Source organism: Rhinoderma darwinii, chromosome 1, assembly GCF_050947455.1.
Source record: "Rhinoderma darwinii isolate aRhiDar2 chromosome 1, aRhiDar2.hap1, whole genome shotgun sequence".
Classification (NCBI taxonomy): domain Eukaryota; kingdom Metazoa; phylum Chordata; class Amphibia; order Anura; family Rhinodermatidae; genus Rhinoderma; species Rhinoderma darwinii.
This window is the reverse complement of record NC_134687.1, coordinates 564,931,560-564,954,794: the sequence shown is the minus strand read 5'-3', so window position 1 is coordinate 564,954,794 and position 23,235 is coordinate 564,931,560. Positions and strand designations below refer to the sequence as shown.

Below are 23,235 nucleotides of genomic sequence, written 5' to 3'. Positions count from 1 at the left end.
CATGCAAAATTGCGGACGGCTACGGATGTGCATCTGTAGCCGTCCATAATTCCGGAAGCGTTGCTATGTGACAGCCGGGGATTCCCCAAAAAAATGGCGCCTGAGCGATCATGTGAACTTTTCAAGGAGTTGGGACATATTGGCCACCTCATTTGTTACCTCACTTTTTTTTGCTGATCCGTAAATACCGATGTACTACAGATCGTATTTGCAGACAGCGTTTCAGATAGGTGGATGACTTTATTTGCGGAAAGAAAAAAAACTCTACGGCCGTGTGCATGAGGCCTAGCCAAGCAGCAGTTGAAACTGGAGCTGCCACCCTACAAAGTCTGTAGCCCGTGATAGAAATCAGAGATTTAAATTAACAGCTGCTTATTAATGAGCTCTAATCCAATCAGCTGCCAGTGTCCAAGATTTAAACCCCCACTGATGGGTCAGTTATCAAATTGTATGCAGCAAGCAGTGTTCTTGTGAGAAGGTGCAATCATGGCATGTGTAATGACCAGGGTAAGTGGAAGTTTTCTGGCTGGTTTAGATTCTGATGTAATCGATCTAGTATTACCTAATACAGAAGTCTTTGTGTTGCTTGGGCTTTCTGCTGCTTATTATAAGGGATTTTGGACCAGATTCTGTCTCTAGGAAACTAATCAGTGGGTGGCGAATGATAATGGTTGCTTAAAATCTGTTGCACCCTGACAATCCGTAACTTGTGGAGCAGTTTCTTAAGAAATCCAAAAAGTAACATTGTGTATATGACTTTTTGTTGCTCCTGTAAGAGTCTAATGCACCTGAAATGTTAACCCTAAGGGTATGTTCACATGGCCTATTTACGGACGTAATTCGGGCGTTTTTTCCCCAAATTACGTCCGAAAATAGCGCCTCAATAGCGCTGACAAACATCTGCCCATTGAAAGCAATGGGCAAACGTTTGTCTGTTCACACGAGGCGTAATTTACGTGCCGCTGTCAAATGACTGTGCGTAAATAGACGCCCGCGTCAAAGAAGTGACCTGTCACTACTTTGGCCGTAATTGGAGCCGTTATTCATTGACTCCAATGAATAGCAGTGCCAATTATGCCCGTAATTGACGCGGTGTTCAAGCGCCTGCACATGCCGGTACGGCTGAAATTACGGGGATGTTTTCAGGCTGAAACATCCCCGTAATTTCAGCCGTTACGGACGCCCTCGTGTGAACATACCCTAACAGACGCTTCTCGGAATGTATACGAAGTCTGAACAGTTGTTTACTTGTGAACACATCCTCCACTCCTAACTCGTGCTGGCGTTTGTTTTTCCCTATGTACTTATCACGTTGTCTGATCATATAGTGGTGCAATGGGTTTTATATTGTGGCATTTCATCATTTTGCTTTCCTGTTGGTTGTCAGTAATATACAGACACCGTCCCCTTTATAAGTCTTATCACTATAAAAATCCTAAAATGTGCCTGTTTTACAGCTGTGTGGAACAGACTTAAATCTACTGTAGTGTAACTTTTTATAGCATGGCCTGGTCACCTGAATGTTGCGTGTCTTAATGTTTCCAGAGCATGCGCAACAATGCAAACATGGATGCTCCTGTAGCTGGGAAGAAGGTCACTGCCAGGCCACGACAAAGAAATGCTCTGGGAGATATTGGAAACTGCATGAAAGCAAAAATGGCTGTGAAGAAGGTAAGAAGGGTGATAGTTTAAGGGTATGTTCACATGCTGTGTATTTTGGGGTATAAACTCCTCAAAACACACCCAAAAGACATCTGCCCACTGAATTCAATGGGAGGAACTGTGTTCCATTCAGATGGGGTGTTTTTTATACCACATTTTTATTTAAAAAAAAAAAAAAAAAAGCTGTTCACGGTCCATGGAAAAACCGCTCCAAACACCGGCTGAAAATCAGTCTATTTTCCCTTGCAAACAGCTTTGCCGTTCGATTCTGCATGTGAACATGCCTCAGAATGTAGGTCATGTTGAGTTTTCCATAATCTAAGTAGCTGGAACTATTCAAGAAGCTTATTTGACGGATGTTCTAATCTAAATTTGTCCCTGTTAACTATATTGGGTGTTTTGTCAAATGTAGTATCTCATGATGGGTTTCTTGGAGTTGTAATAAACCCCCATATCTACACCTATAATGTGACATATGAGCCTGGAAAATACTACAACCAGGTGTTCTTAAAGGGGACTTACACTTTCATAGCGTTCCCACAGGCTGGAATCCAGATGGTGTAAAGATTTGATATACCTCTTGTGTCTCCTGCATCCTAGAATCATGGGGCTGGGGAAAAGGCAACGCAGACTTGCATGCACACAGGACATAATGTTGCAGCAAAATGGGGGTGAGGTGCACATTAAAACCCCAATTGTTAGCTATGGGTCTGACTTATTGAAATAAAGGCCCTTTTCCGTTTAACTTGTTTCAGCTCTATCTAATGAAGTAACGACCAATGCAAATATTAAATTTGAGTACTTGTGTATTAACCATGCATAACCTGTATTTATTGTAGGAAGTCAAAGTTGTGCAAAACAATGTTATGGAAAAGGCTGTGAAAGCTGCACCAGTCATTGAAGTTTCCAAGGAGGAAAAGATGGTAATTTTGCTTCATGCACAAACTTCACGTAACTAGTACTGATGTTGCTTGTCATGCATTTAGTCTCTAGAACTAAAAGCCCTAGTGTTGTAACAGTTTGTGGTTTCCTTTGTCAGATCTAAAGCTACATTATCAATACAGCCCCATAGCTACTTGACACTACATGAATTTCTGTCCGGTTAATAAGACTGCCTCTGTACGTGTGCAGAATGCCTGTTCTGGCCAAGAAACCCTAGACTAGAGAACCTTTTCAAATTGGAGTCATGTGTACTTGCAATAACTGTGTAGACTGCAGCCCCATTCGTACTAGCTAATACATATCACTGATGTGATCTGGTGGAACCTAGACCACAGCTCATGATGTAGTTCAAACAGGTTGCACTGCCTGATGTGTGCATTGGGTAGGGCACAAATGGCATGCAGCAGGCTGTCAAATGCTTATTCCCAACTTAGATGCTTATGGCATATTCTGTGGATATGCCATAAATGTTTGCTCCGGTACCTGCATGTATATCGAAGGTCACCTGACCCCTGTATTGTGGGGAGGGCCGTGCATGTGCACCACTCCAAGTGCTGCTCAGTTTTCTGTAACTCCTGGTGCTGTGCATGTGTGACCCCCCCCCCCCTCACCCTTTCCAATTCCAGGTCGGGGGGGGGGGGGGTGTTTTGCCTATTTATCCCCCCCCCCCCCACTCCTTGGTCACTTAAGTTGTATGACTGAGAAACCAATGCTTTATTTCCCCTGGTGCAGTGTTTGTAAGTGCCACACTCTGGCCACTAGAGCTGTCAGACCAATCGGAGGTTGCTACAGTTTTCACTCATAGGGGTGTGGCTTGATGTAGAAGTTCTCCTACACCAAGTTCCACCTTAGTGGCACTTGTGATCGGCACGCTGGCAAAAGAAAGCAATGTGTTCTTGGCCATGCAGCTATACATATCTCCACAAATGAGAACTATTTTCATGAACTCCTACACCATTGCTCACAAGTCCTACCAATCCAAAATATTAAAACATTTCTTTTTCATTAGCAGTCCTCTCCAAGTCCCATGGAAACATCTGGGGCATCTCCCATGGAAGAACAGAACCTAGCTTTCTCAGATGCACTACTTCAGATAAAGGATGTGGATGAAGAAGACTCTGACAACCCAATGCTCTGCAGTGACTATGTGAAGGATATCTACTACTATCTGATGGAACTTGAGGTGGGTGATCTGCACAGGCACTGTAGCCTCAAATTTGTCTTAGAACTATACCTTTTGGCTGTCCTAAAACTTGGATGCCTTAATAGTAAAATAAATAATCTTCCCTGACTTAAGGCCAACAAATCTAAAAATAAAATCTGGTACAACTTTAAGGGGTAATTCCAGAATCTCCATTTACCACCTATACACAAGATAGGTCATTTCTCATCACTGGAGGTCCGGAGTGCCTTTACCTCACTGCACCACACTTGTGAGGGGGAGCTTGTCTAGAGCAGGAATTGAGCATGTGCCCACTGCTCCAGTCAATGCCTATGGACTGACTAAAAAAAGCTGTGCTGTATTCAGACCTTGCTCCATCAACTCCATAGGCTTTGAATGGAGGTTTAGCAGCACACGTGCTTGACTGCCTATAAAGCATATATGCTTGGTGTGTCATGAGGCTTTGGCTAACCTGTCAGGCTTCTACTTGTTGGCTAGTGTATGATATGGTTGCACATTAACATTTTTATTGTTTGGCACCTGCCGAAGTAAGAAGTTTGTCTCCACAGGCTAAACAACCAATTCAACTGAATTATCTTCAGGGACAAGAAATTAATGGTAATATGAGGGCTATACTGGTTGACTGGCTGGTGCAGGTCCACATGCGTTTTAAACTGCTGCACGAGACTATGTTTATGACCGTTTCCATTCTGGACTGCTTTCTGCAGGTAAGCACTGAAACATAGAATTTATAGTCCCTGGTCAAATCCTCTTTTAGATGGGTATAACAAGTGTAGTTTTCCTCAAGGTGGACCTAATTCCTTGCAAAATAGTTCATAGCAAAGGTAGAATATCTCAGAACGCTGCATGATTCATAATGTTGGCACTTGCAGCCCCCAGCTATCTGTAAACAGCACGGCAAGCCACAGGATAGATGGCACCCCGTGCAAAATTATCTTTCGACGCCCCATCATAGAGTGCCCATACAGTATAATATAATTATAACCCCTTCAAGGACACAGTAATTTGTCCTCTAACTGTGCCCAGTCTACTGCCCCCTGTATTACCCCTACACAGTGTCTGCTTAGTGCTCCCCTGCAGATTGTGCCATACAGCCTACCTGTAGACAGTGCCCCCTCCAACAAAAATTTTTACTCACCAAGGCCCTGTTCCCATGACTGACTAAGCTTCCACTCCAGGAGGAGCCTGTGTGTGCATTTATGGACTGACATCACTGGCTTCTCCTGGAGTGGAATCCCCAGTCAGAGTTGATCACTCTGTGGATGGGGATTCTGCTTCAGGAGTTGCCCCTGATGTCTGTCCATATATTGACAGTGACCTCAAGCGCTCCGTCTAGGAGCAGGATCTCCAGCCACATGGGGATTCTGCTCCTTTAGGGAGCTACAGTGGTGCAAGTAGACAGCGAGACACCTCCCTGCTCTGCTATAGTGGTGTCACTACTGCGCTAGTCGCCGGTTGCTTTTGAAACAAGCAGGATAAGGGAGCCAGCGCGGTGCTCCCTTCCACCTGCTGGAGTGATGCGCCCTGCGCAATGGCACAGGTCGCACACACCCCTAAGGCCGGCTCTGGCAAACAGTACCTATGGCATGGCTCTTCAGACCCATAGTATCTTGTATGTACTCCAAAATACTAAGTTGGCTTGTAAATCACCCATAATGTAAGTACTTACCTGCATGTATTAAGTAATCTGTAGTACATCAGAATTAACCCCTTCTTCCTTAGGAGAACCCTGTGCCAAAGAAGTTGTTGCAGCTGGCTGGTGTGACTGCAATGTTCATTGCATGTAAATATGAAGAAATCTATTGCCCGACAATTGGTGACTTTGCATTTGTGACAGATCACACATACACAAAGGCCCAGATCAGAAATATGGAAATGCAAATCCTGAGTGTGCTCAAATATAAAATTGGAAGACCGCTACCTCTGCACTTCTTGAGGAGAGCATCAAAGATAGGAGAGGTTAGCGAATGCTGATGTGTTCAGGTTCTACTACAGTCATGTGTAGCACTTCAGACATCAGTTGTTACATTACGAGGCTTATTGTAATTTTAGGTGGGAGCACCCGTGCACACTTTAGCTAAGTATCTGATGGAACTGGCTATGCTGGATTATGACATGGTTCACTTTCCACCATCCCAAGTGGCTGTGGCAGCTTTTCGTCTGTCTCAGAAAGTCCTTGATGGTGGTGAATGGGTGAGTACTTAGTTGAATGTTCTATTAACTTCGCTCTAGGCTACATGCTCTTTAGTGAGCGCCCTATCCATTGAAGGATATATCAGTCTACCTCCAGTAAAACTTCTTGCTTTGACCCACTTACTACTGCAGCAACAGGTTGTTTTTACTGCATGGGAACACCATAAAAAAAAAACATCCTACCCAAGTATAATTAACAGTGCCATAAAAACAAGCCCTCAAACCGCTAGATCAACAGGTTAAATGATTTTTGATATGCAGGGAGGAAAAAAATTACAATTGAAAATTGCCACAGCAAGATGTTAAAGGGCTATTCTTGGTAATGAAAATCTATGCTACTTGTGCCATAATGTCTAATTGCTGTTGATCCTTCAATACAGACTCCAACTCTACAGCACTACATGGTCTACACAGAAGGTTCTCTAGTCCCAGTCATGCAACACTTGGCAAAGAATGTTTTGAAAGTCAACCGAGGACTTACAAAGTTTATGGTAAGAAGCCTTTCTGTGTATGATGCACTTGTAGTCTTCCGGCCTCTGCAGTCAGTGGCATAAATATGAATGCTCTACCATTAGATTGTCAGTGGGATATCATGAGACTGCACTATGGTTTAAAGTTGAAAGTTTATTTTATTTTTTTCCCCTGCTCTCAAGCTGCATTCATACCCCCATATTTAAGTGATAGTATCGGTGCCCACATAGGACTCAGTCACCATATAGATTAATCGAGAGACCAAAGGCTGTGAACAGTTTCTTTATGATGTATGCCACTCAATGTACATGAGGGCACTGACCTAGCATCTGACTACTTGTACTGACAGTGGAGCAGAATGTTTGGCTCCTGGGGCTCCCATCCTTTGGGGTCAGGGGTGCCTGAAGACAAATGTAAGCCATATGAATGTTCAAATATTCTCATTCTAGACATGAGACTGAGTTGAGTTTGTCTCATCTTGCTCTTGAAGAAACTACATGGCACATATTGAAATCCCAGAATGACTTGGCGCTATGGTAGATGAGGGCTAATATGGGGAATGCCCTCACAGTAACATGTCTTAATACGCCATTCACTTAAAAGTGGATGGCATGTCTTAATGCCTCCCATTCTTGGAATCTACAGTAGGTGTGCCTACACTTTACCTACTGTAAGGCCCTGTTCACACGGAGTATTTTGACAAGCTTTTTGGAGCTGAAACCGCTCCGCAACATCACAAACCAGCTGAAAATGCCTCCCATTGATTTCAATGGGAGGCGGGGGCGGTTTTCTCCCACTAGCAGTAAAACCGTCTCGGAGAAAGAAGGGACATGCCTTATCTTCACGTTTACGCCTCTGACCTCCCATTGACATCAATGGGAGGCAGAGAAAGCGTATTTCATGGAGTTTTTTTTCTTGCCTGTAGCACTCAATGGGCGTGAGCGAAAAACTTGGCAAATCGGAGCAAACTACGTGCAGGAAGGACAAAATCTGCCTCAAAGTCCCAAATGGAATTTTGAGGCATAATGTTCCTCCTGCAAAAAACCCTGTGTGAACACAGCAGATACCGCTTGTCTTCTGTGTTAAAACTGAGGACTTGTCCTGACATATACAAATACTCAAATTACAGCCTAAACTCTAACACCAAGAACCTATATCCATTTATACTAATGTGTTAGCTCTATTCTGCTCGGATATAATAAAACCTATGATACAGCACATTTAACATGCTTGACCCTTGGTCCGTATTGTATATGGGCACCATGATCTCCTATCACTACAGATACCGCTAAAGCAATGTCGAACTTCATGTTTTTACTTAACTTGATATTTGTCTTGCAGTCCATTCGAGACAAATATTCCAGGAGTCAGCAAATGAAGATAAGCTGTCTGCCACAACTGAATTCAGAGCTCATGGTTAACTTGGCAACAAATGTATTATAACTGGATCATACTGTAAATTATCTGTGCTGTGGTAATGCTCTTTAGATATATTTTATGTTTTTAATAAAATTTTACATTTTATATAAATTGTAAGCGTTTTAGAGTCCTTATTTGAGTCTAGAATAATCCAAGGCTGAAGATTAATGCTCACTAGTTAATACTTGGAGCCAAATCTTTTACATTGTCACTATGTTGGGTTTCTGCCCTGCAACTTGGATTATTCCTTACTAGCTGAGAAGTATAGGCGTTTGTGCACGTGGGCTTCATAACCTACTGTTGGGCCTGAACCCTTTCAGTATACAATATGTTCCAACTTTATGAAGTGGGCAGAGGTTGCACCTTGATCTCTGTAAAGACAGGAATTCTTTAAAAGGCCCCACGCCTGCTCTCCAGTGTACTCTGAATCTGCCCTCTAAAGGAATAGCATTTCAATAGTGACCATGACCTCTTGGTTAAGGGCTTAATGAGCCTGTAAAAATCACAATATATTAGTAGTAGGGGGGTTAAAGTTATAATTTACTTATCAGTTTTGCAGCATTTCACTGAAATCTGTTTGTTTTTTTTTTATACACTTCTGAATTCATCCTGCTATCAGTAAACCCTGGTGACCCAGTTCCATTGGGAGCCATATGCCCATGCCAAAGCTGCCTCAACCATGTGTGAGATGTGGTATGCTTCAGATCATGTGCCCTTTTCCTTCTCCATCCTGTTCTTTCCATCATTCTGGAATAAGTTCTATCTTGGTTCTTCTGTCCAAATAAGTGTTCTAGAACTGGATGGCTTTTTAATTTTCTAAATTAAGTTTAATTTAGCCTTTCTGAACTTTGTCTCTACCACAAAGTTCTGCAATCACCCACTTTGGGCTGCAAATTAAGATCCCATGAACAGCTGCCACTTACAAATGTATCAACTCCATATGTTTATCTCCTTATTTGACATGAAATAATGAGGGAACGTGCCACGATGTCCATTAACCCATTAATGACCACCGATTTAGCCTTTTCACGGCGGTCATTAGTGGGCTTTATTCTACAGCGCCACCATTCCACGGCGCTGCATTAGAATAACGTAAATAGAGCAGGGAGCTGTCAAATCTCCCTGCTCTCAGCTGGCAGAGGTAGCTGGGGTCGTCCCTGCTCGACCGGGTGAGATCGATATTAGTATCGATCTCCCGTTTAACCTTTCAGATGCAGTGCTCAATAGCGTGCATCGCATCTGAGTGGTTTTGGAGAGAGGGAGGGAGCTCCCTCATCCCACCGACACCCAGTGATGAGATCACCACGTGTGTCTCCGATGGCAGCCAGGGGCCTAATAAAGGCCCCCAGGTCTGCCTGTAATGAATGCCTGCTAGGTCATGCCGGAGGCATGTCCTAGCAGATGCCTGTCCGTTTTAAACGGACAGGCAGTAATACACTGCAATACAAAAGTATTGCAGTGTATTATAAAAGCAATCGGATGATCGCATAGTGAAGTCCCCTAGTGGGACTAGTATAAAGATAAAGTTAAGAAATAAAAAAATGAGACCCACTTTTTCCACTTAAATGCTTTACTGTTAAAAAAACCACAATAAAGCAAAAAAGTTACACAATTGGTATCACCGCGTCTGTAACAACCCTGACTATAAAGCTGTTACATTATTTAACCCACAAGGTGAACGCCGTATAAAATAAACAATGGAAAAATTGCTGTTTTCTGTTAATCCTGACTTTAAAAAAAATGTGATAGCAAGTGATCAAAGTCGCATCTACTCCAAAATGGTACCAATAAAAACTACAAGTCGTCCCGCAAAAAAAAGCCCTCATACAACTGCATCGGTGGAACAATAAAATAGTTATGGCTCTTCAAATATGGAGATGTAAGAACAAACAATTTTGAAGTGTTTTTACTGTGTAAGTAGTAAAACGCACAAAATCTATACAAATCTGGTATCTTTGCAATCGTAACAACCCGCTGAATAAAGTTATTGTGGTGTTTATACCACACGGTAAACTACGTAGATTTAGGGTGCAAAAAGTGGTCATTTCAGGTTCTTTTCTTCCCCCCCCCCCCCAAAAAAAAGTTAACAGTTCATGAATAAATTATATGTACCCCAAAATGGTGCTATTAAAGTACAACTTGTCCCGCAAAAAAACAAGACCTTATACAGCTATGTTGATGCAAAAAAAAGTTATATCTCTTCGAAATGTGATAATGGAAAAACGCAAAAAATGGCTTGATCATGGGCCCAAAATGTAAGGAGGGGGAAGGGGTTAAGTTACATATTGGTCAATTGTGCATTTTTTAATTTTTTTTGCCCGTCAAAATGGACAATGTAGAAATAACTAATTGCTAAATGGTCATGTAATTTAATTACTCCCTCCCCCCCCCCCCCATTTAAAGGCCACGTACACCTTTTGTGTTTTTGTTTTTCTTTAATGCATTTATTTAGGTACTAAAATCACTTGCTTTAAAAAAAATAGTGGTGCACTTCAGCTTCTATGTATCACAGTACATAGAAGCTGCAGAAAGCTATTGAGTGGAATCAGTCAGCGACCTCAAAGGAGTACATGGCCTTTAAAGCAGAGTCTACACCATTTTTTTTTTTTGTTTCAATTTCATTGGTCCTAAATACTGTACCTAAGGCCACAAAAAATGCAGCGTTTTTCTTGCATTGCCGTTCCATGTACAGTGCATGGCTATTTTCCCATCAGAAAAATAAGCTGACATGTAGTGAGCTTCACATAGTGGACACACTGCGTGAAGAATAGTCTGGCCCCATTGAATTTCATAGGACCGTTGTCTTAACACGGATGTGACATTCACTCGTGAATAAGGCCTAAAAAATAATGGTGTCAAAGTGACAAGTGCCACACATACAGCACCTCAACAATAGTGCTAGTGCCACATATCGTGTCCCATCCACTAGCTGTTACCTGGATAATGGTGCCCAGTGTAAGTGATCTCACTGCCCCCTTTAGGCCCACACTTACAGTGCTTCTCTTAGTGCCCCACATAATTAATGCCCACCTTTGAGCCCCTACACAGTAATGTCACACATAGTATAGAAAAAAACACCCACCATTGTACCAACTACAAAGTAAAAATTCCCTCTTTCTGTACTGGCTATACAGTAAGTGTGGCTCTGACAGTAATGCCCACTTTTCATGTCCCCTACAAAGTAATAATGCCTAAAAAACAAACAGATTTTAATTGTGAGGGGGGGGGGGGGGGGGAGGCTTGTTAATGGTTTGGAGTAGAAGGGGTATTTATTAATACCAATTTCTGCCTCAAAACACCTACGATGGTACCCTCTAATTAGTAATAGTCCTCAAATAGGAAAGAGTTGCAAACTTTCCCCAGGGGGAAAAAACACCGTAGTAGTCTAAAACTTGATCTCACAACTGGGTGGCCTGTGAAGGTCAGCAGCCCAGGGCAGGCTGATACCTACACAGATCCTCTAAACTTTAGGCCACAGGCTGCTTTAGGCCTGTGACCTAGGAAACTTGCAGGGAGCCTACGGCCACAGGCTTCAACTGTATCCATGTGTGAAAAGTTAAGTGGGGATCCCCTGGAAAATGAGGGCCCTTAGCAACTGCTCATTTTGACCCCCTAATACAGACAGTCTCTATACCTAATGTTAGGTTAGCCAGGAGATCAGAAGTAGGGGTATACCATAAATGACATGTAGGACACTTCTTCACAACAGTTCTTCAAATATTACACTACTACTGTTATAGTAAAGAAAAGTCTAATAATCCATGCCCCATGTGGGGACAGATTTTCTACTGTTGAGATTAAAAATAAATCGGCCCTTTTATTAATTTTAGAACCCTACAGCAGGTCCTGTATACATAACCTGCTCTACAGAGTAAGGTTGGGTTCCCAAATAGTGTGAACACTACAGAATGCTGTGCAGATATTCCAGCTCATTTACAGGAGCAGCAGAGTTAATGAGATTTGAAAATCTCATGCATACCCTGCAGAAGAACTCTGCAGTGAAAATGCACATGGACTGAACTGCAGTGCAGAGTTTAAATCCGCAGCATCTCCAGTTATACTGCGTATTCATTGCTGGTTTTAATACCCACCACAAATGGCCAAGGGTTTCAACTTTTGCTGCGATTTTTGCTGAAAAAAATCGCTTGAGAATTTTTGTTACATTTTTTAAATAAAAAAAGCTACTTGCCTGCAGCCATTGTCATAGCAATGCTTTCTTTGGATTCTCTAGGCTGGCCTCCTGGGGTGACGGTTCATCCCATGTGGCTGCTGCAGTGGCATCTCAGGAGGATGAACTGCATAGACAAGTGAGGTATGCATTGACATGACTGGCCAGGGATAAGTGGTTTGTTTTTTTCCAAGCGGATTCCACTCAATACGATCACAATTTGGTGCATTGTTTGGGGTCTAGGTAGGATACATTACATACTTCTACCCAGCGTATCAGACTGGTGGGAACCCAACCTAATACACTTCTATAGGGGACAATAAAAGCAGAATATCTATGCAGGACAGTATAGTGTGCAAATGGGAAGCATTGCAGGGTGTCATGAGCTGATGGCCTCAGGTCCACTGAGGTGGTGTGGCCCAGGGCTGGTTCCCCAGTGGGGTTGTGTCCCAGTTTAAACATTGTGTCCTCAGGATGCAAATACAGGTAACCACAATGCTGAGGTCCTCCTGCCTCTGTTTATTGACATGGCTGCAGCGATGACTTTCCCGTATAACCGTGTGATTGCTGCAGCCAATCCCTATTAACTTTTATAAATAGATTTTATAAAATTTTGTTTTACTGTTTGAGATGGCTAAATCCTGCTCCCATCGGGCCTGCGATACTGACGGGTTCCATGAAAGCAGGTCCTGCGTGTCTGACACGCAGGCGCTACCTATAATCTATCACATTTAAGTTAATAACACACAGGACCCACTTACACTAAACCAGTCAGGTCTGCGGGACTGACTTGTTCAGGTAATAGCGAAAGATAGAGCTGCTCTATATAGAGAATACAGAGCAGCTGTATCTAAAAAAAAACAACAAAACAAAAACAAATTTAAACTAAAGTTGCACCAAACACACTGACTTAGGGTTCGTTCACATCTGCGTCAGGGTTCCGTCAGTCCTTTCTGTCAGGGGAACCCATGAACCGAAACCATAGCTTTCCATTTGGATTACCATTGATTTCAATGGTAATGCTTCTCTTGCTAATGGATTCTGTTTGTCTCTGTTCCGTAAGGTTAGCACTGTTGCTCATAATGTCATGATACGCTTTCCTCGGGGCGGTGTATGAACTCATAGGCTTTCTATTGAGTCTGTAGACTAGCAAGTGGTATATAAGAGGAAAGGCAATCAGAAACAAAGTGGCACAGCACTCGACTGAATACTTCTGCCACTTTGTTTTAGCGATTGGTGGGGGTCTCCGTGCTCGGATCACTACCGATGAGAACTTTTGACATGTCAATATGACGTCAACATTGTCTAAAGTCCCTTGCAGTAAAATAACTCCTGAAGGCTATGTTGGGGGATTATACTGCAAGAGGGGGGGGGGGGTGGTCAGAGCATCTGACTGCTATGGGAGAGTCTGAGCCTCTGGCTCTTTGGGGAAGAAGTTATCCGCTCCCCCATGGAGCCCTCTGCAGAAAGATGTCAGAATCCCCCCACCTTGCAGTATAATCCCCCCCCCCTAGCATTGGCCGATCCCTTTAGCATTGGCCGGGGCAGAAGGACGAGTGCAGTGAGCGTCACTCACACTTTTACACGTGCCTGCCACCTCTCACAAGCCTATCTGCCCTACTGTTCTTTTAAGGACTTATTTACACGAATGTGTGCGTTTTGCGCCTGTAAAAAATGCAGCATTTTGCGCGCGTTGCAGTTCCGTGTGTCATTGGTGTTTGGTGCGTAGCTGTGTGATTTTTGAGCATATGGCATCCTTATGACATGCGGTTTTGAGGTTTAGAAAATGAAATGAAAGAGGTGGTTTTATTTTTCCCTTCATTTCTTGAACTGTTGCGCGAATCACACGCAGCACACGGAATGGGTGACTTCAATGGGTGCGTGATGTGCAAAAAACGCTGAGGTATAGGACATGCTGTGAGTTTCACGCAGCGGACACGCTCCGTGAAAAACACTGTCTGAATGGCCCCATTGGCTTATATAGGTCAGTGCGACGCGCGTGATTTTCACGTGCCTATCATGGACATGAAACACGTTTGTGTAAATAAAGCCTAAGAATGTGAAGAGAGCGGGGCTGCCGGCTTGCTCCTCTCTGGAAGTGCGTGTGGCGTGAGAAAGGCAGGTTCTAGTCAGGGCCGGCTTTCGATTAAACTGCACACTGTGCAGAATTTTCTTTTGGTGCCCCTCAACAATCATATGAAAAAATTCAATGCAAATGCAGACTTTCCTCATTATTCAAATTAATATATAATTATACTAGTCCTTCTCAATGAATTAGAATATCATCAAAAAGTTAATTTATTTTAGCAAGTCAATTCAAAAGTGTATACAGTGTCCGCAAAAAGTTCTGGAACACCCTCATAACTTTTGAATGGCTCGAGGTAGAGGGTTGAAATTTGTTGGGATTTAAGGGGGTCCTAAAATCTAGCAGTTAACGCCCAAAAAAAAACACCCCCATCCCCTTGGGGGCAGCAAAATCTTAAATGGCACAGGGGGGTTAATTTGAAAGCTCTTTTCAATACAAAAACTATGCTGAAAACTATTTTTAGATAGGATTTTTTTTTTAGCTGAGATATTTAACGTTAAAGTTATCTTCATTATCGGCTACCGTCGGTGTTAGCGTTACCAAAAATGTACTGCGCAGAGGTCGCACGGTCAGATTTACATCTCACCGGGGTGCTAGATTAATGTGAGTCCCCTTGCCTCTCATTTTTGTGTGTGCGCGTGTCTGTGCACGCGCGTACACTGCCCGAGCTAAAGATCCCAGGGTTCATCATTCCCACGGTATTTAACGACTCCAAGTCCCCGTGTGTGTGTGTGTGTGTGTGTGTGTGTGTTGTCCGGCCAACCAAAGCAAGACAGTGGAGTGTATTATGTGTATTAGTACAGACATAATTACTGTATTAAATCAAATGTTCGAACTGATGTCCTTCAACAACTTGACAGTGTCCTAAGCGAACGTAAAACGTGTCGATAACGTTATTTATATAATCTGGTGTGATTGAATTAGAAATGTTCACTATTCTTTCCCGCAGCTCGTCTAAGTTTGCGATCCTAGTCTCATAGACTTTACTTTTTAACTACCCCCAGAAAAAAAAAGTCTAATGGGGTCAGGTCTGGTGATCTCGGTGGCCATTCTATGGGGACTCTTCTATCAATCCATTGATCAGGAAAATTATTGTTCAGAAGATTTCGAGCTCACAGAGAAAAATGAGCCAAAGCTCCATCCTGCTGATACCAAACATTGCAGAAAGCTTCTCCAGCAATATTTTGAATAGCCGGTATCACTTTGTTTCTTAGCAAATTGCAGTAATTTTCTGCATTTGTTTCCTTCAATGGAAAACGGTCCGACAATACAATTGAGCAATATTCCAACCCAAACGTTAACCTTCTGAGGGTACAGAACCGTTTAGTTCAAACGTAGCTTTATCCGAAAAACATGTCCAGTTGAAAATCTGATGATTATCAAATCTTGTCATCATTGTATCGCAAAATTCCACTCTTCCGTCATAATCATCTTCGGATAGCTCCTGAACTAGACGTATTTTATAAGGATGATAATAATGCCTCTTCAAAATTCGACGGACTGATGTGGCGCTGATATCATTTTGTTGTGCTCCATTCGAGATGTTTAAGGGTATGTTCACACGGCCTATTTTCATCCGTTTTTCGTCCGTAAACGGCCGAAAATTCGGAAGTAGAACGCCTCCAAACATCTGCCTATTGATTGCAATGGGAATAACGGCATTCTGTTCTGACGGGCCGTTTTTTTTTACACAGCTGTGAAAATGAAGTGCAGGTCACTTCTCGGGACGTTTTTGGAGCCGTTTTTCATAGACTCTATTGAAAACCGCTCCAAAAGCGGCCGTAAAAAAACGCCGCAAAAATCGCGAGTGGCTCAAAAAATGCCTGAAAATCAGGAGCTGTTTTCCCTTGAAAACAGCTCCGTATTTTCAGACGTTTTTGAGTTTGTATGTGAACGTACCCTAAGGGTCATCATGTACAGGGAGCAGAACATCTAAAGCATTTTCATCATTACTAGCATGTTTGGGTCTTCCGGATCTTGGTGCGTCTTTAATTGAACCGCTTGTTTCGAAACGATGAACAGTTCTTTTAACAGTTGACAATGAAATTGGATCACGGATAGGATAAGTGGCATTGAATAAAGCTGCTACTTCTTGATAGGATCTTATTTTTTCTTTGCCATACCCTCTCATCAATAAAGTGATCCTTTCCGTTTCGGTCAAATGCATTTTGTGATATGACAATAGAAATGTATAAAAATGAAAATTACTCTCCAAATTTCAACCCTCTACCTCGAGCTGTTCAAAAGTTATGAGGGTGTTTCGGAACTTTTGGTGGGCACTGTATAGACTCATTATACAGAGTGATCTATTTCCAGCATTTTTGGCTATTAATGTTGATGATTATGGCTAACAGTTAATGAAAACCCTAAATTTTGTCTATCAGAAAATTTGAATATTGGGCAAAAGTTGAAGATTGTAGACTCATGATGTCACACTCTAATAAGCTAATCAACACACAACACCTGCAAAGGTTTCCTAAGCTTTTAAATGGTCCAACAGTCTGGTTCAGTAGGCGACACAACCATGGGGAAGATTGCTGACTTGACAGTTGTCCAGAACACAGTCATTGACACCCTCCACAAGGAGGGTAAGCCACAAAAGGACATTGCTAAAGAAGCTGGCTGTTCACAGTGCTGTATCCAATCACATTAACGGAAAGTTGAGAGGAAGGGAAAAGTGCGGTACAAAAAGATTAACAAGCAACAGGGATATCAGCAGCCTTGAAGGGATTGTCAAGAAAAGGCCATTCAAGAATCTGGTGGAAATTCACAAGGAGTGCACTGTGGCTGGAGTCATTCCTTGTCAAGCCACTCATGACCCAGAGACAATGTCAGAAGCGTCTTACCTGGGCTAAGGAGAGAAAGGACTGGTCTGTTGACCAGTGATCCAAAGTCCTGTTTTCAGATTAAAAGTAAAATTTGCATTTCATTTGGAAATCAAGGTCCCAGAGTTTGGAGGAAGAGTGGAGAGGCACTCAATCCAAGTTGCTCTCAGTCCAGTGTGGAGTTTCCACTGTCAGAGATGGTTTGGGGAGCCATGTCATCTGCTGGTGTTGGTCCACTGTGTTATATCAAGTCCAAAGTCAACGCATCCATCTATCAGGAAATTTTAGAGCACTTCATGCTTCCCTCTGCTGACAAGCTTTATGGAGATGCTGATTTCTTTTTCAAGCAGGACTTGGCACCTGCCCAGACTGCCAAAAGTACCAATACCTGGTTTAATAACCACAGTATCACTGTGCTTGATTGGCCAGAGGAAACTCGCCTGGCCTAAACCCCATAGAGAATCTATGGTGTATTGTCAAGAGGAAGATGAGCTGAAGGCCGCTATCAAAGCAACCTGGGCTTCCATAATACCTCAGCAGTGCCACAGGCTGATCGCCTCCATGCCACGCCGCATTGATGCAGTAATTCATGCAAAAGGAGCCCCGACCAAGTATTGAGTGCATATACATTTTCAGTAGGCCAACATTTCGGTATTAAAAATAATTTTTGAAATTGGGCTTATTTAATATTCTCATTTTTTGAGACACTAAATTATGGGTTTTCATTAACTGTTACCATAATCATCAACATTAAAAGGAAAAAATGCTGTAAATAGATCACTCTGTGTGTAATGAATCTATATAATATGAGTTTTACTTTTTGAATTGAATTACTGAAATAAATTAACTTTAAGACAATGATATTCTAATTCATTGAGAAGGACTAGTATACTATAGTGAAGTCGGAGAGCTATTTTGACCGCCGTTCGATTCAAACAGTGGACACGGAACCCTTGTTTTCGTGTTCAGTGAGGCCTCCAAAGGGATCATCAGTGGCGGATTAAGTAGACCATAGGCCCTGGGCTGTTACCCATAGTTGGGCCCCCCTTCTCCACCGCCGCCCTGTAACTATTGTTAACACTTCCTTTTTGTCCAGACATTAACAAATGGGTGTTACTACTCCCCTTGTCAAAAGCCTGTGTCCCCACATACTGACAGTCTCCAACCATCGCTGACAGTATCGCACCGTGTAGGGACACATTCTCCTGACAAAGGGAATAGTAACACTTATTTGTCTATCAGTCCTGAACTGCACAAAGACTTTGTGAAATACAAGGATTTCCTATAATAAACATGTCAGTAGAGATGACAGATTGTCTATAAATCTAGTGACTCACAGGTGACGACGTAGTTTTTTTCCTCTTCTCCATCCAGTCCAGACTTCATGACGACTTTTCCCGGCCATGACCCATTTCTGCAGAATTTGCCACTCAGATGTCTTTGGCTCCTCACTTTTCCAACATTTCCACACCTATAAACAAAGATAATATTATCATGGTGCCACACGCTGTGCCCCTAAATATAATAGCACCAAACACTGCGCCCCTGAATAAAATAGTACAAACACTGTGCCCCTAAATATTATAGCACCATAGACTGCACCCCTGAATATAATTGTGTCAAACACTGTAGATAGCACCACACACAGCCCCCTGTAAATAGCGCTACACAGTCCTCCCCCTCTGTAAATTGCGTCACATAGCCGTCCCCCTCTTGTATATAGTGCTACACAGCAATCCCCCTTAGATATAGTGATACACAGCGCTCCCTTCTATATAGTGCTATACAACAATCCCCCCTTGTATATTGTGCTACACAGCGTCTCCCCCCTTGGACCTGCAGCTCTTGTAATTGCTCAGTATAATGTCCCCCGTAGCTGCCCCCACAGTATAATGCCCCTATAGCTGCTACACAGTATAATGCCCTTCATAGCTGCCTCTACACAGTATAATGCCCCCATAGCTGCGACACAGTATAATGCCTCCATAACTGCGACACAGTATAATGCCTCCATAGCTGCGACACAGTATAATGTCCCCATAGCTGACACAGTATAATGCCCCCATATCTGTGGCACAGTATAATGCCTCCATAGCTGCGACACAGTATAATGCCCCCATAGCTGTGACACAGTATAATGTCCCCATAGCTGCTACACAGTATAATGCCCCTATAGCTGTGACACAGTATAATGCCTCCATAGCTGCGACACAGTATAATGCCTCCATAGCTGTGACACAGTATAATGCCCCCATAGCTGTGACACAGTATAATGCCTCCATAGCTGTGACACAGTATAATGCCCCCATAGCTGCTACACAGTATAATGCCCTTCATAGCTGCCTCTACACAGTATAATGCCCCCATAGCTGCGACACAGTATAATGCCTCCATAGCTGCGACACAGTATAATGTCCCCATAGCTGTGACACAGTATAATGTCCCCATAGCTGCGACACAGTATAATGTCCCCATAGCTGTGACACAGTATAATGTCCCCATAGCTGCGACACAGTATAATGTCCCCATAGCTGTGACACAGTATAATGCCTCCATAGCTGTGACACAGTATAATGCCTCCATAGCTGTGACACAGTATAATGCCTCCATAGCTGTGACACAGTATAATGCCTCCATAGCTGCGACACAGTATAATGCCTCCATAGCTGCTACACAGTATAATGCCTCCATAGCTGCTACACAGTATAATGCCCCATAGATGTGACACAGTATAATGTCCCCATAGCTGCTACACAGTATAATGCCCCCATAGCTGCTACACAGTATAATGCCTCCATAGCTGTGACACAGTATAATGCCTCCATAGCTGCAACACAGTATAATGCCCCCATAGCTGCTACATAGTATAATGCCCCATAGATGTGACACAGTATAATGCCCCATAGATGTGACACAGTATAATGCCTCCATAGCTGCAACACAGTATAATGCCCCATAGCTGTGACACAGTATAATGCCTCCATAGCTGCTACACAGTATAATGCCTCCATAGCTGTGACACAGTATAATGCCTCCATAGCTGCGACACAGTATAATGTCCCCATAGCTGCGACACAGTATAATGCCCCATAGCTGTGACACAGTATAATGCCCCATAGCTGTGACACAGTATAATGCCTCCATAGCTGCTACACAGTATAATGCCCCCATAGCTGCTACACAGTATAATGTCCCCATAGCTGCTACACAGTATAATGTCCCCATAGCTGCTACACAGTATAATGCCTCCATAGCTGCGACACAGCATAATGCCTCCATAGCTGTGACACAGTATAATGCCTCCATAGCTGTGACACAGTATAATGTCCCCATAGCTGCGACACAGTATAATGTCCCCATAGCTGCGACACAGTATAATGCCCCATAGCTGTGACACAGTATAATGCCCCATAGCTGTGACACAGTATAATGTCCCCATAGCTGCAACACAGTATAATGCCTCCATAGCTGCTACACAGTATAATGCCTCCATAGCTGCTACACAGTATAATGTCCCATAGCTGCCTCCACATAGTATAATGTCCCTGTCCTGCCCCCACTTCCCGCACCCCCGGGGTCTATGTGGAGCTCGACAGGCAGCTAAACACCTTCCTACTAGCCAATAAATGAGACTGGTTGAAAGTCTGTAGCTTTATTAACTGGTCATAGGATTACGGTAAAACTGAGGAACAAACAAGAATATACATGCCATTAGATTACAGCAATACATAAGAACAAGGCACATTGAATAAATGTACTACATATACAGGTAACAGGCTGACATATATTAAGCCTATATACAAATAAACAGTAGAGATAACAGTTATAGTACAGTATGAACAGTGTATGGCAGTACAAATACAGTATAGGACCATACATGGCTGACCATGAGGCTAGGCCGAGCTTCACAACTACACCAACTGATATATTACAGTCCCATGTAACAGAATGAATACTGTCCTAACAGTATTCCTGTGGCTGCTGATAGCCAGTAATATAAACCATCTATCTGCTTACCGACTATACTTTGACAAGAAGGATGGAATTAATCAAAATGGTCCTCTCTCTGAGCAGATATAGAAGAGACTGCCCTTCTTCTTCCCAGAATGCTTTTCACCTTCTCAAGGGTGGGGAAAACAAGAAATTACAAAGGAGGAAATTACTAACACTGGCCACTAGATGGCACCTGGAGCACTAATTACTTGCATAGAAAATAACGTCACAAATCTCAGTCTATAACATTACGCCTATGAGCAGCACACTCCCCGTCTGGCGTCAATCGATGCCACCATCAGAGTCCCCAGATGAAAACAGTAAAATAAGTTCTGTTACTGGTCTGAGAAATAGTTTGGTCTCCTTCTGATTATGAACCTTGACCTCAACTTTCCGGACGTTCCCGTCCTCTCCCGGGAATGTTTTAGTAACGAGAGCTAGAGGCCACTCATTCCTATGTGCTTGGCAGTCTTTCATAAGCACCACATCACCAGTTCTGATGTTAGGTTTGGTGTTCTGCCATTTATTCCTTGGTTGTAGCGTGGAGATGTATTGCTTTTTCCACCTATCCCAAAAGGTATTGGCAAGGCTTTGTACTTGTCTCCATTGACATTTGTAAAGGTCTTTGGTACTGAATTCTCCAGCGGGAGCATGAGCAGTGCTAGTCTTCTGAGTAAGCAGCATTACAGGAGTAAAGATTACTGGATCTTCAGGATCACTTGAGACTGGAGTTAAAGGTCTGGCATTAGTGATGGCTGATACTTCTGCCATGAAAGTAGTCAAGCACTCATGGGTAAGCCTTGCTGTACCCACTTGCAGGAAGATGGAGTCCAGGATTCTACGTTCTATACCTATCATTCTTTCCCAAGCTCCACCCATGTGAGAAGAATGGGGTGGATTGAAAGTCCAAGTGCAACCTCGCTCACTTAGGTATCTTTCGACACTCATAGTATCCAGGTTCGTAGGAATTTGTAGCTCTTTGGCTTTAACAGAAGCATCAGAAAACACACACAGTCTTTGTATTGGAACTTCTGTAGATGGCACAGGGGCATATGGACGTGCAACATGTAGACTAGATAGAGTGGTTAGAGAGTTCCTCCACTCTACCCACAGACCTCTCTTTTCAGTGGGAAGTGGATCATCCCAGTCGGAAGGATCACAAGTTAAATCTCTGAGTATTGCTTTGCCTTGTATGGTGACAGGAGCTGCAAATCCTAAAGGGTCATTTGAGCTGTTTATAGCAGACAGGACTCCCCTCCGAGTAAAGGGTTTCTCCTCCCTGCTGACTTGGAAGGTAAAGATGTCAAACTTTAAGTCCCAGAGTAGCCCAAGACTATGTTGCATGGGAAGAGTGTCAGTTCCCAAATCTAAGTCCCTCAAATCATTTGAGTGGTCGTGAGAAGGAACGACTTCCATCAATTCTTTACTGTTGGAGGGGATTTTGTGGAGTCTCACCTTTGAACTGGCGAGCATTTCCTGAGCTCTTTTAAGAAGACTGATTGCACACTCATTTGTAGGCAGGGATTTTAAACAGTCATCCACATAAAATAATTTTTCTACAAAGTGTCTAACATCTGACCCATATTCTTTCTCACCCTCCTTAGCTGAATGTTTGAGTCCATAAATAGCCACTGCAGGGGAAGGACTGTTACCAAAGATGTGTACCCGCATGCGGTAGTCTATGGGGTCTTTGGAGGGATTGTTCTCCTTGAACCAAAAGAACCTTAAGAAGTTCCTGTGTTCTTCTTTAACAGGGAAGCAATGGAACATTTGTTGGATGTCAGCCATGAATGCAACAGAGTCTCTGCGAAATCGGAGAAGTACTGCTAGGAGTCGGTTGTTGAGGTCTGGACCTGACAGGAGGACATTGTTTAAGGAGACACCCTCATGTTTGGCACTAGAGTCAAATACCACTCTTATCTGACCTGGTTTCTTTGGGTGGTATACACCGAATATGGGTATGTACCAGCACTCCTCTGTGTCCTTTAAGATAGGAGCTATCTCTGCATGATCATTCTCAAATATTTTTTCCATGAATGTAAAGAAATGTTCTCTCATATCTGGCTTTCTCTGAAAATTACGTCTAAGGGAAGTGAAGCGTTTATAGACTTGTTCTCGGTTGTTAGGCAGGCGTTGTCTCTTGGACCTGAAGGGAAGTGGTGAAACTAAGCTATTTGATTTATCTTTGACTATTTCCTGCTCCATTATTGATAAGAACAGTCTATCTTCATGTGACATTGCCATCTGATTGTCTTCCTTTGTTCTCTGGAAGACTGTGCATCCTAAGTGGTCT

The 23,235-nt window shown here is 43.0% G+C and overlaps 1 protein-coding gene and 1 long non-coding RNA gene across 2 annotated transcripts in view; one reads left to right on the top strand and one right to left on the bottom strand.

Annotated features, from left to right (window-relative positions):
• LOC142661451 (uncharacterized) overlaps window positions 1–21,687 on the bottom strand; it is a 97,649-nt gene extending 75,962 nt beyond the window's left edge. Inside the window, exons 1-2 of the long non-coding RNA XR_012850737.1 lie at window positions 20,967–21,687; window positions 18,287–18,420 (exon numbers count right to left, since the gene is read on the bottom strand). This is a non-coding gene — a long non-coding RNA (uncharacterized LOC142661451). The remainder of the gene's footprint in view (window positions 1–18,286; window positions 18,421–20,966) is intronic.
• Window positions 487–7,926, top strand: CCNB1 (cyclin B1). The gene is made up of 9 exons (XM_075836730.1): window positions 487–507; window positions 1,546–1,671; window positions 2,502–2,585; window positions 3,614–3,787; window positions 4,336–4,494; window positions 5,510–5,746; window positions 5,840–5,980; window positions 6,361–6,471; window positions 7,793–7,926. Exons 1-9 carry the CDS (start codon window positions 487–489, stop codon window positions 7,892–7,894), a joined length of 1,155 nt encoding a protein of 384 aa, XP_075692845.1. The 3' UTR covers window positions 7,895–7,926.
• Window positions 21,688–23,235: the final 1,548 nt, after the last annotated feature.